Source organism: Alosa alosa, chromosome 21, assembly GCF_017589495.1.
Source record: "Alosa alosa isolate M-15738 ecotype Scorff River chromosome 21, AALO_Geno_1.1, whole genome shotgun sequence".
NCBI lineage: Eukaryota > Metazoa > Chordata > Actinopteri > Clupeiformes > Clupeidae > Alosa > Alosa alosa.
Window position 1 is genome coordinate 25,772,910 of NC_063209.1, and position 17,469 is coordinate 25,790,378.

Here is a 17,469-nt window from a genome sequence, read left to right on the forward strand (position 1 = left end):
AGAGCTAGATGTGTCCAGTCAGCTAAGCGGCCCTGCGCACTCACTCTTGATCTCCAGGTGTCTGTGCAAAAGCTCTGCGTACTCCTCTTTGGACAGCTGTGCGGGCAGTCCCCCCAGGAGCAGGTTCACCTGGACCACTCGGTTCCGGTTCTCCTCGATGTAGAACCGCGTCTGGTTCATCTGCCGCAGGGAGACCTGTAGTGGGAAGACGGGCATGTCAAAGAGAAAGCATAGGTGCATGCACACACACACACACACACACACACACACACACACACACACACACACACACACACACACACACACTAACATATTGGTTTACAAACTGCAATACTACAAACACAATGCTTATGTAAGTACACAGCTGTAAGATTCACACCAGCTGTGTTTTTTATTTCACCTACTTCTCTTTTAAACACTCACACACACACACACAGATAATCATCAGCAGGGATTTCTCAGTGTGGGTGTGTGTGTAGGGGCGTAGCTCATACCTTCCTTATCTCCTGCAGTTTGCCCAGCAGAAGCTCCTGACCAGTCAGAACCTGCCTTTGAACTGCGGAGAAGGAGGCCAGCCAGTGAGCTCATATCACAAACCACAAATACATATTCAGAGTAACATGGCGTAAGCCTCACGACTAAACCAACTGTAACATCATGGCAACTAAATGTGGGTGAGTCTGTGAGCATGGACCCTGATAATTCACTATATTTGATCAACATCTTCAACAGTACCATTAGAATTGCAGGAAAATCCCATTTAGCAATTGTTACAAATGTCTTTACATGTATACATTCATACATACTGTACATCCATACATACAGATATACATACATATACTGGATTTGTGTATATACAGTATAGACGTCCAGAGGCCAGTTTCTATTACCTTGTTTGCTGCTCATAAACACCTCCACAAGGTTGAAGTTCTCATGATTTTCATCCTTGAGTAACGAAACACACCCACACACCCACACACACAGACACACACACACACACACACAGAGAAAGTCATAGTGAAACCAAGAGCGTGACAAACAGACCACCTCTCCACAGACCATATCTGTTTTTACAGCACCTACGATTAAGCCAGCCATGTTGCCCTCACGTCACTGAAACGTTACAAGCGACTGCAGCAGCGTCCATGCTCACAGGGGCTGCGTTGTACAGCGTAACCCAATCCCCTGTGCAGCAGTGCCGCTGGAGCGGTCAGGCAGTGGCTGTCCTGTACTGTACCTTCTTGCCCAGCTGGGTTAAGACTTCCTTAATGATCTGGTCTACTGTGCTCTCATGGCCAACTGTGATGGAGACGTAGCCAAGTCTGCAAAAACAAAACAAAACGGAAAATTTAAAAAAAAAAAACAGAAAAACATAAGAAGCGCTGTTAAGAAGTGGTGTTCCTTCAATTATTTCATGGACTAGAAAGACTAAAATAAGAACGGAGTTAGCAGAAACCATGAATGCACACACAGCGGCCTCATTTCCTCTCCTGTTCTTTCAGAGGTCTGAGTGTGACCTTTCAGAGTGTCGTTTCTTGAGCTGTTCAATGCTCCTGGACCAAATGGCCTCACGTGTCACTGGACATTATTGCATTAGGAATACCTCCAAACCTCCCAGGGGCTGGACCACCAAGAGAAGAAAGTTGTTATTTCACTTTTGGAGTGTTATTATGTGAGGCTATTAATGGTGCATTAGGTCATTAACTGGTAGCCCAACGTGGGCCAAGTCACTTGATTTACAGTAACTGGTCCCCCCTGTCTAGTTGCTATGAAGGCAGAGAAAGAGGTCATTCTTTGCCTCTTGGGCTTGTATATGCGCCTTTCCAAGAGAGTGTGGTGTAATTCAAAGTGACTCATAAAATCTCAGCAGAAACTCTTATGTCATAACGTCATGACTTCAAGCTAAACATAAACCCTCGGAATAAAAATAAAAAACATGATGCAGTGGTACACATGTAGGTAGCCTAGTGCTTTTACTGCTGCGACAAAACCTCCCAACCACTCTATAATTAGAGTTATTTCTTTCATACGCAATCCATCAACGCTCTGTGAGTTTCACTGGAGGTGGTAAAGTGGACGACAGGGATTAATTTGGCATCAGAACGCCAGCATTCCTCCCATCCCGACGCACTCTCTGCGCCGTTGCCCTGGCACTACAATCCCCCTGGTAAGCCAGCAAGGCAATGTGACTACATCTCCTTGGCAACGAGGCCCACAACCGCAATCATGGCATCAATCAGGCCAAGTGCGTGTTTGACAGCTTTTATACACTAGCCCAGGAAGCCAGTGGCAGGGACTGTAAACATGGGGACCAGCTGAGGCGCTACATCAGGCGGTAATCTCTCTCTCTGTTGGGCCACGACGCTTGGAAAAGTTACGCTTTGTTTGAAGAAACCAGAAGTGGCCGTTTAAAGCGGTTCCAACCCTCCTGGCCCCCACAGAGCAGCCACCCAACCTGAAGGACAGCAAAGTGGAGCGCTGCCTTTATCTTCAAATGGAAGAAAACACGTATTCAAGGCACTTGTAGATACCTTACAGTGGTGAGGATCTATTTCACATTCTGTGTTTGGATTGAACGTGCCCTTCATCTTCAGCTTTATTAAACACGTTTAGAGAACAGCATGTGCATTTAAACAACCCCAAGCTCGCGCTGACCACACAACGCTGGCGGTGGAGCATAACTGATGCCATTCGCTGGACCCCCATTCACTACCACATGCCAGGCCAGCCGGGCGTGATCTTCAGGACGTCAGAGTCGCGCGGTTTGGCCCGGAGCAACCAGGAGTCTGGCGTGTAGTCCTTGAAGGTGGACTTGTCGTCGGGGGTGCCGTTGCGGTTGATGATGTCGTCAGAGAGAAGTGCAGGTTGCTGGCCGTGCACCTGCAGCTCGTAGTCCTGGGGCTCGTCCGGCAAGTAGAAGGCCCTCAATGCGGCCTCCTGCGCACACAAACACAGCGGCCTGTTAAGTCCACTCGCGTCTCCCCTCCTCCTCCTCCTCCGTTTCATGGTTGTGGAAGTTTAATCCAAGCTTTTTAAACAGACGAGGTCTAGAATACAACAGGGGATGTGTTTGGCAGAAAACTAAAACCAGTGCTCTGCCAGGACTTTGGGCTAGTTTAATTACTCGACTGAGTATAGCTCATTCTGACGGCCCCTTCTACAACCCCAAAACAGAAAAAGTTGGGACGTTGTGCAAATAAAAACTAAATGTGATAATATACAAGTCTCATAAACCCATATTTAGCAGCAAAAAGGACTCTATATACATATACATATCTAATGTTGAAAATGAAAATTTTGACTATTTCATGGAAAATATATGTTCATTTTGAATTTGATGCCAGCAACATGTTTCAAAAAAAGTTGGGACGGGAGCATGTACTGTACTGCTTCACCTCTTCATTTAACAAAATTCTGTAAATGTTTAGGAACTGAGGAGACTATTTGCTAGTTTTGAGAATGAAATGTTTTCCCAATACTACCCAATACACGATTTCAGTTGCTGAACATGGGGTATTCTTAGTCATGTTTTTCAATGATTTCCAGAAATAATGGCACATTTTGATTGGTCTACCCACAGGACCTTTTTCCATGTTACCTCTGTCCATTTTAAACAAGCTCAGGCCCAGATAAGACAGTGGTATTTTCTGTATCGTGTCAATACAATTTTGGTTGTTAAAATTTTGCTGCAGTTTTTGAATTGAGTATCAAACTGTGCACATAGACAATGGTTATCAGAGGTTGTCCTGAGCCCATACAATGACAGGTGTGGAAACAGGTCTGGTCTTGATGCAGTGCCATCTGAGGTCCAAAAGACCACGACCATCCAATGTGTTTTTCAGCTCCTTCCCTTGTTTGCAAAGATTTCTGTGGATTCTCTGAATGTTTTAATAATATTATGTCCTGTAGATGATGAACCCCCCATATACTTCACAATATCATCTTAAGAAGCATTAAAATTACATTGTTTCATCATTTGTGTACACAGGTTTACAGAGTGATGAATACCCCTGCATCTTTACTTCTAAGAGACCCTGCCTCTCTGGGATGCTCTTTTTCATACCCAATCATGTTGCCAGTTACCCTAATTAGTTGTGAAACATTCCTCCTTTTGTTTTCTTTATCATTACACAACCTTTTCCAGCATTTTGTTATCCCCGTCCCAACTTTTTTTGAAACATGTTGCTGGTATCAAATTCAAAATTAAAAACTGGTTAAAAATTAAAAAAATTGTCATTTGTCAAAATTAAAAATTTGTCATTTTCAACATTTGATCTGCTGTCTGTGTCCTTTTTGCAAGTAAATATGAGTTTAAGAGATTTGCAAATTATTACATTCTGTTTTTATTCACATTTTACACAAAGTCCCAACTTTTTCTGTTTTGGGGTTGTATCTGAGGTAACCCACATTGCTGTTGCACATGGTGAAACAAACCCCGACGTGTTTGGGAAATATTATGGTTGGTTGGTTGGTTGGTTGGTTGGTTGGTAGGTTGGTAGGTAGGTAGGTAGATAGATGGATGGATGGATAGATGGATAGATAGTACTTTATTGATGCCCAGGGGAAATTCAAGAATGCATGGTGTCTGCATGCTGTGAGTAATTTCTCCTGGTGGCTGCCAAATACGCTCTCACCACAACTTCCTCATTCCTGGTAATTCGTGGAATGGACACCAAGCGGATCTGGTTGCGCTTCACTGCGTCATCGCCATCAAACACTTTCAGCGTCTGCTTCCCTGCAAAAAAAAAAAAAAAAGTTATTTCCGTAGACAACATGCCAGTGGTGTGTGGGCATGCTACCTTCTGTGTAATCCACTTAAGCCGCATGTAAGCATGTTTGCATAGAAGCCTAAGCTAGGCAGCATTTTCCGTTACGCAGGGTAAATGTGTCAGCAGTTATAGTGACCTGTGTCGGTGGGCGTGGAGGACTGGTTGTCTTTAGCTGCCACGGGAGTTGGAGAGTCAACATCGTCCAGGTTATCTGAGAAGAGAGCACCACATAAAAGCCCTTGTAACGACTGCGATCAGTGAACGTTCAGTTCTTATTTGCCTGATGAAGATCTGTTGAGATCGAAACTTTGCCGTTTAAAAATAAATAAAGTATCTCTTGGAGCCCATACAGTGTGTGCTGACCATCTCCTTCTCTCTCTAAAACGTTTTTGTCTGGCACCTGTTACAACATATTTTGGATGTGCACACCCGTCTCTACAAATGCGATCAATGAACAGCCACTGAGTTATTAAACCCTCAAGTCTTAATATAAAAACAAACTGCGTCATAACCTTGCCCCTCTATACTGTGATCAACATTGTTCCAATTTCACTCTGAGGATTTTCCATCAGCTACCAGCTTCAGCTGGAGGACAGGAGAAGAGATGAGACCTTCACCAAACAGGCCAGGGGTCACGCAGGAAGTTAATCTGTGGCTTAGTGGTATTCTCACCAGCGAGTCTTCATTATTGATCATGACTGATGCTCTGCTCCCACAAATGCCCTTTGCTGAATAGCCGCAGTAATACATAAAGCATCTTAATCTCCATCAGTCCGTTTCTCTGTCTCTCTCTCGCTCTCTTCTTTCTTCTGTCACTGCTTCTCTTGTCCTTTCCTCTCCATTTCTAGACCCTTCTTCATCCCTCATTTCTCTCTCTGTGTGTCTCTCTCTCTTGACCCTTCTTCATCCATTATTTCTAGTCTGGCTTTCACCAGACCGCCGGCAGATCAGGCCTACAATATTTCTCCATCTCTCTCTCTCTCTCTCTCTCTCTCTCTTTTGGGACCCTTCTTTATCCCTCATATCCCCATCTCTGTCTCTCTCTTTTTTTTGTCCTTTCCTCTCCTCTCTTCTTGACCCTTCTTCATCCCTCTGTTCTCTCAGTCAGTACTGCATAGCCAGGCCCCTCCTCTCCTCAGCAGGCTTACCCAGCTCACACTGGGAGTTCTCCGAGATGCGGAAGAGGTGCATCTTGCTGAAGTTCCTCGAGCAGATGCGCACGCATCCCGGTTGAAGGATCATGTTGTGGAGCCGCCCCATGCCACACTCGAGCCGCACGGTTACGTAACAGGACGCATGAGCCTGCAGAAGAAAAGCAGACGCAGAGAGGGCCCGGATTAGCAACGACGTGTTCCTGCTGTGACCAAGGTTAGACGCACTGCGATCCATCAGGATAACTCGACCAAGGACATATCACTAAAAAGACAAACAGCATGTCCCAAAAGGTCTGCTCTGTTGCACTAAGCCTCATCGAGTTCAAAAACCTCAAAGTCAGCAAGCAGTTTCACTTGGCACTCTCGCAACTATACCATTTAGCTCCTTCTGCCTTGTGCCTTATTGATGGTCTCACTACTGAGAAAATCCATTCATTAACACGGTCATCCGCTCACAACGGGGGACAATAAAGTCTTAGGATATTATCCTCCTACTAAGATCAGCGCTGTGAGACTTTGTGATGCTGAATGGGTCAGGAGATGGGTATTGGGCATATATGGACAGGCTGGGCGAGGTGCCATGTGGTGGGCTTAACTGAGGAGCACTGGGGGTGGAAGTGGGAGGGGGTCTGGATGGACTCACTCATGCGGAAGGGAGCACAGCTCTATGACTCGCAAAGATGAATAAAACATGAGTTTACTGCATGTAACGACTCGACAGGACCGGCTTGGCTTCAACCATGAACAATACTTCTGGAGGTTCAACGAGCGTCAATGCGATGGCACTGGTTTTGACAGCCAAGTGCACGGTTTCGTGGTTTGCTCTTAGCACACAGCTTGGCTCGCGCTGTTGCAATACCGACTGGGACTATCTGGTAGTAAGAAATGTAAGACACTAGATTTTCATGTTTTTTTTGTCAGTTGTTAAATTACACATATGATTTTTAGAATGAAACAACAGACCCATGGGTTTCCTTCAGCAGAACCGGCACCTGAATGTTCCAATGCAGCTAATTCACTCGTACTTTGACATGGTCTGGACCATAACAGTAGCTAACAGCGGACATTTTAAAAGTTTCAGCAAATAACATACATGCATCTTTCTTGGTATATCCAACTTGACAGCTTTGGTCTTTTTCCTTTCAGAATATACAAAGTGTCACTTCAGAGAGGAAGAGAAGGGAGTTAGCTCATTAGCTTTGGAATGGACCTACCGTGATGCCGCACCACTCACACCGCATGCCGGACAGCACATCGGAAGAGCCGCAGGTGCGCCTGCACACCTCACAGCGAGACCCTGACGCCATGTTACCCTCCCGCCAGTGGTGGTGGTGCGTATCCTGACATCAGAAACACAACAAAGTATACACAACAAAGTACACAACAAAGTATACACAACAAAGTATACATAACAGAATAATTACACACAATAAAGCATATTAATCCAAATACATTATTTTTACAGCTACGTTCTATGTTGATGGACTACTATGCTAATGCTAACAATTGTGCTGAGGCTAACGATTTAGATAGATAGATAGATAGATAGATAGATAGATAGATAGATAGATAGATACTTTATTGATCCCCAAGGGCAAATTCAAGTGGATTCACATGCTCCATTCACAGAAAGCACATACAGTACAAGACATACAGCGCTTGGCCTTTTGGTGTTTTAAGCCCCCAACATAGTCTTCCAGGCAGCGCTGCATGGAAGGCACTAGGGTTAGGCAAGGGTTAGGGTTAGGTGCCTTGAAGTCGACATTGGGGGCTTAAAACACCATCGAGCCAGTACTTGACTGCTCTTTGAAGAAAAGCCTATTAATTGTGTAGTCTATTAGTACTGTCTCTGACTGGAAGAGAAGTAATGGCTCGGAGACCAGACTTACATAGTCCTGAGTGCCATCCTGGTGGCAGAGGCGACAGTCACTGCAGCTGAAGGGAGCACAGTCACTGTGGACATGGAGCTCACACACTGAAACACACACACACACACACACACACACACACAAAAATGTCACATGAGGACAAGTGATTTGCATCTATAACACTAACACACAGTGACCGAATCACAAACTAAAGGCATTTGAATGCATAAGGCTATAAAAGAAATGACACCAAGATGAGAGCAAGATAAGGTGAGAACAGCGGGAAGAGCTTGGAAACTACCCCCTATTGTTCCAGACACTTTTTTGGTACGTGATTGTATCTTTATGCACACTTTGGTTAGATACAGTATGCAAAAGGAAACGTTATTGCTGTCAGAATAAAAATAGCTTTGTTGAGGAGAACTACAATGCAAATCAATAAGCCAAAGATTCACTGTCTCGTGTGGGATAGAGCTGGCCTAAGATATTTTGTCTGTGCTTTGTGCATTCTGTGTGTGAGTGTTTGTGTGTGAATGTGTATACCCTGTTTGTGTATGTGAGTGTGATTGTGTGTGTGTGTGTGTGTGTGTGTGTGTGTTTTGCCAGTGTTTTTCTCTTCTCGTGAATCAACGCTTTGTTCTTAGAATTCAGCCCCCTAGAAAAGACCATCCTCCATTCCCATGGCAACCGCAGTTCTCCATCAAACAGGAGAGGCTGGTGCTGACAAATGAGCAATAACAGAAAAGGGACAGAAAGAGAGGAGGGAGGGAGAGAGAGAGGGAGAGAAAAAACACTGCTGAGAGGATTAAAGGAGAAAGACTAGGAGGGAGTGGTGCAGTGTGGTGCGGTGTGGTGCAGAGGGACTCTTTATTGAGGCCGAATGGGAACTTGGCGTGTTGGATCCGACCCCTGCCAGGCTGTTGAATATAAAGAAGGTAGAGGAGCCTAAAGGCTTTCAGCTTAAATCTACCCCCCCCCCTTCTCCCCTCTCTCAATCCCACTCTCATTCCAATTATGTAACCCAAGCAAAGGCCGAGTCTGCAGGTCCTCCAGTAGAACACTCTGCTCCACACCACAGCCATTCCACACGTTAACTCAATCAGTAGCACAATCGAACAGTGTTAAGGGCCGCTCACACCAGGAACGATAACTATAAAGATAACTCTAACTCTAACGATAAAAGCGTCCACACTGACCAATGATAAGGAAAGTCTCTCTTCGTGTTGATGAATGTGATGGAAAAAAAAATGACAGATTGGCTGTTAGCTTTTCATCATTCTCAAAAATCACTTTCAAAGTGATCCCCAACAATATCGTTCTCCCCAATGATGTCGTTATCGTTATAGTTTATGTGTTGACGTTGTCATTCATATTATTTTGTTGTTATAGTTATCGCTCTTGGTGTGAACGGCCCTACTAGTGGTACTGTAGCATCATCCACCATATCTGTGGCAGCAGTATAGCACCATAACCTCTCTACTCTAATCAGGAGTACTAATGGGAGGGGGGCTGGGGTGAGAACAGGCTCTGCTGTCACTGCTCTTCCTTGTTCATGCCAGGTACTTCCAGCTACCCCAGCACTGCACCTACCCCAGCACTGCACTTACCCCAGCACTGCACCTAACCCAAATGACTGCAGTGCTCTGCTGTCACACCCGGTCCCGTGAGGAATGGGGATGGAACTGGGGGAACAAGGGGAACCAGGGGAACTAGGGGAACCAGGGGAACTCCCGCACCGGGAACCAAGACTCACCTTCACAGCGCAACGCACTGCTGCCCTCCAGATGTTTTCGGCAAACACAACAGAAACGCTTCTTCTGACCAGCCGGACCGAAGCAGTGGGCCACCGGCACCTGGAGAGAGAGAGAGAGAGAGAGAGAGAGAGAGAGAGACAGACAGAAGGAAAGAGAGAGAGAGAGAGAGAGAAAGAGAATTAGAACATACTTTCAAGTTTCATGGAAAGATTCCACTAATTCTTCCAGGCTGACTGAACTATAATGAAGCACTGCACCGCGGCAAGAACAGCGGGGTCGCGGTGACCATGGCGTCGGATCGAATCACCACTCCTCGCACTCCTCTAATGTGAGGCAAGCGGCGAGGGCTGTGATGGAGGCTCTTTGGCTGGCATCCTCTCCTTTCCTCCACTCTCCTCCTCTCCTCTCCTCTCCTCTCCTCTCCTCTCCTCTCCTTTCCTCCACTCTCCTCCTCTCCTCTCCTGTTGCCTTCGCCATCGGTTCTCACTCCACAGTTTTGGCACGGCACTGCAGCACTGGCCATGATGCCGCTGACCTTGAGCGAGCGAGCGAGCGAGCGAGCGAGCGAGAGAGAGAGAGAGAGAGAGACCTCGGCAGCCGTGCCAAACTCTCGCTGCCCAGGGAAAGATGCCCCGTGCCAGCCACAGAATTGAGTCAATAGACTGTGAAGGATTTTCCAAAAGATTTATGGCTGTTTACTGAGTTCATCAGAACCAGTGCTGATGGCAGTAAAGAACAGGGTTCTAAAAACTCGCCTTGGCCTTGGTCTGTCAATGACCAGTGCAGAAAATCAGGAATACCCCTAAAGTATGTGGGCCCAATTTAAACCAGGCCAAATGTGGATGGCCAAAAACCCAAACAACTCAACGGCTCATTATTTCATTGTTAACCTGTATGAATACTACTGAGTAAAGCACTGCAGTATAGCCTTGTCTTCCAGAAGGCACTTAAATAGACTTGAAGGTAGGGGTAGGGGGGTGGTGTGTGTGTGGGGGGGGGGGCTTTATCGGCCCTGCGGGGATGAGCGGCGATCCCTCTTCCCGTCAGTGCGCCTGAATGGTGGGAAAGCAGCAGTGTGAGATGCCCATCACTTCCTTCCTCTCGGGGGAGGGCTGGAGGATGAGCCTGGGGTGATCTTTAAATAGCCCCCTCCACCTCACCTCATCACCACTGTCCAGAGCCCAGTCCAGCCCTGCAGCCTCGTGGCGGATGCCATCCGGTCAGGATAAGCTACTAGTCTCACTGGTAATGTTACAACGAACACCAGAGGACAAATATTGTTATTGTTTGTTTCCTGAAATAAAAAAAAAATGTTGACCAGGACGAGCCTTTGTTGTTGCCATTTTACAGCCTACAGTCTTTATTACTGTTTGAACAACTCAAAAACCTTCTTGTCTTAAAAGAGTTGGTTTGACCAAAAGATTCCAAAGGCACGCTGCTTTTTATAGTTAAAAAGCCTTTAATTTAAGTGGGCTTACACATTGCGACAAAACATGTCTTCATCAGAGCATCATCTCTTCATCTGATGAAGACATGTTTTGTTGCAATGCAGAAGCCCACTTAAATTAAAGGCTTTTTAACTATAAAAAGCATGGGCCTTTGGAATCTTGCAGAAGCCCACTTAAATTAAAGGCTTTTTAACTATAAAAAGCATGGGCCTTTTAAAAAAAATTTAACTATAAAAAGCATGGGAACTCTTTTAAGACAAGAAGTATTCCCTTGAAACCAAAGAGCACCTGCTTTTGAGAGATATTAGTGACGAAGCACTTCCGACAACCAACCTTTTTTGATAATTGAAGATAATAACTCAAAAACCTTGTTCATACTTTAACTGCCTTACAGAGAACAAGTCAGTTATACACCAACTCATATACTAAACATACTATGTATAGTATATAGCAGGCGTATGAGAGCTTTTGTTTCCAACGCCGAGTCAGTAGTACTAGTCCTTCCCATCTTCAAATCATTCAATTGACAAAGCATTTCTCCATTGTGAAATACATGAGTCATTGAGCTCCACCATGATGAAACTTACAGAAGATATCAGTGTTTTCGCTTTCACTCTCTGGGGCGCTAAAAGCCCAGAGAGAACACCATCTTCAACTCGGCATCAGTGTTGAGGACTGGATGTGTATGTGTGAGTAGTTGGAATAAGTGAGATATGGACGGAGGGAAAGTGTGTGTGTGTGTGTGTGTGTGTGTGTGTGTGTGTGTGTGTGTGTGTGTGTGTGTGTGTACAGTAGACACTACACATGAGTGTGTCTACTGAGTTCACTGAGTCACTGGACCAAAGGATGCTATGCTGATGACTTAACTGTACAGACAGCCCACACAATAATATCCACAATAGATGACCACGCGTGTCTGATTTTGTGTGCGTAATGGTGTGTACTCCCACTTATGCATGCAAATATGGAATGTTATTTGACTGCCCTTCTGCCCTGCACTTCTAAAGAACTCTAAAAAATTACTCATAAGAGCAACTCATCAACAACAGTCTGTGACTAAAGGTGACTTCATTACACACATGTAAAATCAGACTTTCTTAGACTTCTTAGGAAACATGTCTGTAATACCTATTATTACAGAATAATCTATTCTGTAATACCTAAAAAAAAACCTCCTTACATACTTACAGTGTGTACAGTCTTACCCTAGGGATCAATAAAGTATCTATCTATCTATCTATCTATCTATCCATCTATCTATCCGTCATCCCAAACTGAGATAGACCAGGATTTCAGACTTTGGAAGTTTCTGTAATGAGCCCCCTTTCTTAGAGGGAAAAGATCTGACATTCTATCAATTGGACAGCCCCAGAGGATGGAGCGTAAGCGTCAGACTCTAGTCTCAGTGGAATCACGGAAACTTAACAACTGGACACCTGCCATCCTGATTCAGCAAACCAAGGAGTCACTCAAGCCCTGACATACCATATAGGTTATTGCACTGTGCCTGGTTGCAGGTGTGTGTGTGTGTGTGTGTGTGTGTGTGCGCATGCACTCATATTTGCATCAGAAACACCTTATCACCAAGGGACGAATCTTGAAAATTGCTTTCCCTGACAGACTAAAAATAGCAGCTCAACTAAAGAAACAACATATGCCTCAAAAGACCTGCAAATGTGGATTATATAAAATCCCTAGCCACCTGAGACAGTTCAGACAAGTCAATGAAAATCAACTTGTAAGAGAAGCCCTTCATTTGCATGTACTTACAGAGCAGTATGCAATCTGCTCATATTTGACTCGACTATATGTTTCAATAAACTTTTTGAAAATGTTTGGCAAACACACACCACTTGCTCATATGTACAAACACCCCCTGAGCTGGTTGTCAAAACAAGAGCATTCATCCTGGCGGTTTCCACGGCAGCTGTATCTCTGGTGACCACCCTGCCTGCTGTGTCTGAGTGTGGGTGACCTTGAGCAGCGCTGCTGCGACCCGTTCCACCCTCTCACAGCCAACCACTTCCTGTCCAAATTGGAGACACTTCCTGCTTAGCTGCTGCTGCTCTCCCGTGAGATTTCCTACCGCAGACTGCAGAGCATCCTACAGGATGTGACCTCACTTCCTCCTCCCTCTGATCCTGCAGGTAGCATGCTCCTGTTAATAGCTTTCTCAGACATTCCGTGGAGCTGCAGCTTTCTCAAAAGGTGGATGCAGTGGGGCCACAAATAGATGCATGTTTAAATAAAGGTGTGGGACTCCATCCATTTCACTCAGCAAGGATTTTGCAGCCTGATTTTTATATAAAATTTAAGATATTATTTAAGATATAATGAAGTGTAATCATTTGTAATTATTTGTGTCAAGTCTTGAAAAGAGATTCCAGAAGCTTTAAAGATGTAATGAAGTGTAATCATTTGCAATTTTTTGTCTTCAAAAGAGAAACATTTCAGAGGTTTTCAGTGATTTCTCTGGGATCCAGACAGTGAATAAAAGTTCAATGTAACTCAGCTGTAAATGCAAGTCAGAATACGTAATGATATATTGAGCTGTGCAAGCTATCTGAAGAAAGGTTTGTGACCGATAAGAACTGCTCAAAGGTTAATAGAGCATTGAGGTCTTGGTTATTACTGCTCAGTGTACATACGCCCACCCTCTTACCCCATCACTTCACCATTTCCTGTTACAATCTCACAGTTTTTGAAGCGACAGTTGAGATACTCTGCTCTTCTGACTGTCCTTGAGGTAAGACCAAACCAACTCTGTGTCTGTGTCAGCGATTTTGGCGGCAACAACTTTTGACACTGGGCGTGAGTGACTCGGCTTAGTAAGGCGGGCGGGCGGTTTCCTCAGCACAGCACAGGCGTACAGAACGTCCTTATTAACTCATTTTCTTAGCTGCAGCTTGTTTGGGCTCCGTTTGTCCTTGCTCTGGATCTCTAGGGAGGGAGCAGGAGAGGGAGAGAGACAGAGAGAGAGAGGAGGAGAAGGAGAGAGGGAGAGAGAGCAGGAGAAGGAGAGAAAGAGAGAGTCAGGGAGAGGGAGAGAGAGCAGAAAGAGAGCAGAAGGAGAGAGAAAGAGAAAGAGTGAGAGAGAAAGAGAGAGAGAGCAGGAGAAGGAGAGAAAGAGAAAGAGAGTGAGAGAGAGGGAGAGAGACAGAAAGAGAGCAGAAGGAGAGATAAAGAGAGAGAGGGAGAGAGACAGAGAGAGAGAGCAGGAGAAGGAGAGAGAAAGAGAAAGAGTGAGAGAGAGAGAAATGGAGTGAGAGAGAGAAGGGAAGAGAGACAGAGAGATTTTCTGGCATAATCAGCTGTGCACACGCAGGCAGCAGCGCACTCCAGCCCTGCAGTCGCAGCAGATCTGATCCAGGGTCAGCCTCGAACTCCCCCAGGGAGGAGGCATCCTCGGCCTCCCCTCCATCCTTGGGGACTGGGCTAGAATGGTGGGCTGTTTGGAGGGGGAGCCGGGGGGGGCAAAGGGTGTGAGGTGCCTCCTTCAAGGTCCACTCTGCCTCAGTGCTGTGGTGATGGTGACTCAGTCAGAGCCTTGCAAAACGAGAGAGCACTCAACACACAACAACAACAACACTGGCCACAGCATCTGCCCACAACGTGGGCTACGGCTTGAGTTATCATGCAGAAGGTAGTCCCACGGCATTTCCACGGCTCTCTGATGTGGAGGGCGGCCTGCTTGAGAGGCGGCCTGGGCTACCTGCTTGTCCTACTTGGGCGCCGTTAAGTGCTCGAATAAATACTCCCACCCACAGGGCCGCGGGCTACAGCAGCCCGGTCCTTCCCTGATGAGAGCACTCCATTCCTCAGTCTGAGATGGCTAGGCTAGGCCGTCATTAGCATGCTGTGGGCGGGACGGCGCTTCAAAGGGAAGCATTGCTGGCAGTGCACCTTAATGCAATAATCATGTGCAAGAGAAAGATTCATCTAGACGTTCAGCCATCTCACACACACAGAGACCCACACACACACACGCGTGCCAGCACGCACGCACATACCCAAATCCAATGTCCAGCCCAAGTGCAAACCCAGACATGAGCAGACTCTTTTTTTTTTCAGACACGTCTCCTCAGAAGCTGCCAGGACATCACATCGATCCAATGAAGCCATTAACTAATGCACAACAGTTTTGTGAAACTCACGAAAGTGGACGAGATGCCAATGCATTGCGAGATGCAATTATGAGCTTAAACTGGCATTCACAGGGGCATTCATGCAAAGCTTAGCTGCCCGCCAGTGACCCAAAAGAAGGAACACACACACACAAACAAACAAAATGTCACTGCAATTCGAGCTAATTTGTGATGTAAAGACTTCCAAAGTTCCCAATCCCCCTGAAGACAAGGCACCAACATGATGGCACCATTTGACTTCATATCATTTTACAACCTAACACATTAGCGTAGGAGACTGGACAAGCCCTTAAGTGCTTGTCTGGTGGCAAAAATAGACATGCTAAAAGCAACGGTCAGGAACGGAAGGTGCCTTTACTTACCCGCACAAGTGTGGGAGTCACACAGGAACACACCGTCCTCACATGCTTCAGGCACTTCTCATGGGACATGAAGTTACACACTGGAGGAGGAGATGGGGGAAGGGCGGAGGAAAAAGGGGGGGGGGGTAAAAGAGGATGGAAGAGGGGTGGGGGGGTAATAGAGGAGGAAAGGGGGCAAACAAGGGTGGATTGATCAGTCTAACATGGTCCCATCAAGAGGAATGCACTCTTATGCAGACAGTAGATACACTAAGACAAACTGATCTAGCCCATCGTCATGCACTTCTCCTATGCCCTTTGGAATTCTGATGCAGATAGGCACCAACAGCCCTGACATTTTACTTTCCAAATAATGCGCTGTTTCAACAAGCACAGGAGCCTATTGCTCATAGACGTACAATTGGTAAAAATAGGCTGTCAATTCACATTTGTATTTCACCTTGGTAATGTATGTTGTATTTCACCTTAGTAATGTATTTATATATTTCACAGTGAAATGGCCATGTATGAGGGACAAGCAAAGAACTTAATTTCTCTAGTTAGGCTAATAACTCCCAGCTGTTCTATAGAGACCAAACCCAGCAGAGGCACTCTCTTAGTACTGGACAGGATGGGACTATAATTGAGGGACATAATTGTATGTGGCTACAACTGCTGGCGCTTGACAATTGGGAAACCCTTCTCAAAAGACCCAAAACACGCTGTGCACCACTAGAGCAACATTTCTAACAAGACTAAAAGAAAAGCCATTTCCTGTTTTAAACATTTTCAGTGGTTTCCGTGGCGCTCAGCGTAGTTCTGCTCAATGCCAAGCTTTGGATTGATGTTGATATGGATAGCCGATTGTCATCTCGCCACAGCCTTCTTGGCACTATTCCATGACTATTAATATGCATTGATTGCAGCAGAACGGTGGCGCCGGTGTCTATGGTTTCATCTATTTACAGACCCCCGGCGAAAGGGCACAGGAGGATTATGGCAAGGGCCACCGGTGTCACCTGCGGACCATCAAAACACCCCACCGGAGCGTGCGACCAAACGCCCTGCGCCGTGAGCAGACACACTCCCGGCGTGACCGTGACGCGATGTCGAAAGGGGTTCAGGAAGCGGGTCGTCTCGTCAGGGTTGTGAATAGACCAAGTGGCGGAACTCTGGGGCCCAGGCCTGCTTAGAAAGATGCTGCCAACAAACCGTTAGGGTCTGGCTGAATGTAACGTGTCTACTGTAGACTAACTGCGGAGCCTGTTTATTTGTTTGGGGCCTTGGCTGCTTTTTGGAAGGTTATTGACCCAGTGTGCAACCCATTCATCACTTGTACAAACGGTGCATGAAGCGTTGCTAGCTCAGTGACGGCGCCTGGTTCACAACAAATACTAACTGCTCAACGAGCACATCTGATCAATAGTGCAGGCCATTCACAGCCTACCCCCTCCCTCCCCCTCCACAACCCCACCCCAGCATCCCATCTATCTTCTGCATCTCGAGTTCCAGAGAGGGATTCCCACGAGTTCCTGGAGGGGCAGCCTTGTTTATCTTCAGCAGGAGAGCGCAACCGTGTGGGTGTGTGTGTGTGTGTGTGTGTGTGTGTGTGTGTGTGTGTCAGGCTTGTGCAAAATTCCAGAATTGAATTGAAACTAGCTCTTAAATTCCAATTCAATTCTTGAATTTCACTTGCATTTCAATTGAGGTAGCAAACAGGAAGCAGAATTGCAATTCGAATTGTGCACAACCCTGGTGTGTGTGTGTGTGTGTGCACCATGCAGCCTGCCCGGATCCATTGGATGATCTGTTGCCATGCCAACCACAAAAGAGTCAATCACGACTTCACAGCCGCATATTGCTCAACACTGATAAATCTCTCTATTTCTCTCCCTCCCTCCATCCCTCCCTCCATCTGCCTGGTAACACCAGAGCTGTCCATCACCACACTCTGTGCTCCCCTCCCACATTGGTGATGAAAGGACTTGTG

The 17,469-nt window shown here is 46.1% G+C and overlaps 1 protein-coding gene across 1 annotated transcript in view; it reads right to left on the bottom strand.

The window, feature by feature from the left end:
• LOC125286017 (diacylglycerol kinase theta) overlaps positions 1 to 17,469 on the bottom strand; it is a 33,677-nt gene that overhangs the window by 12,875 nt on the left and 3,333 nt on the right. The window contains 12 exon segments of the mRNA XM_048230658.1: positions 45 to 195; positions 495 to 556; positions 891 to 945; positions 1,238 to 1,322; positions 2,714 to 2,937; positions 4,635 to 4,735; positions 4,906 to 4,980; positions 5,918 to 6,071; positions 7,138 to 7,263; positions 7,813 to 7,898; positions 9,545 to 9,644; positions 15,501 to 15,580. Of these exon segments, the coding sequence (XP_048086615.1) occupies positions 45 to 195; positions 495 to 556; positions 891 to 945; positions 1,238 to 1,322; positions 2,714 to 2,937; positions 4,635 to 4,735; positions 4,906 to 4,980; positions 5,918 to 6,071; positions 7,138 to 7,263; positions 7,813 to 7,898; positions 9,545 to 9,644; positions 15,501 to 15,580 (1,299 nt within the window).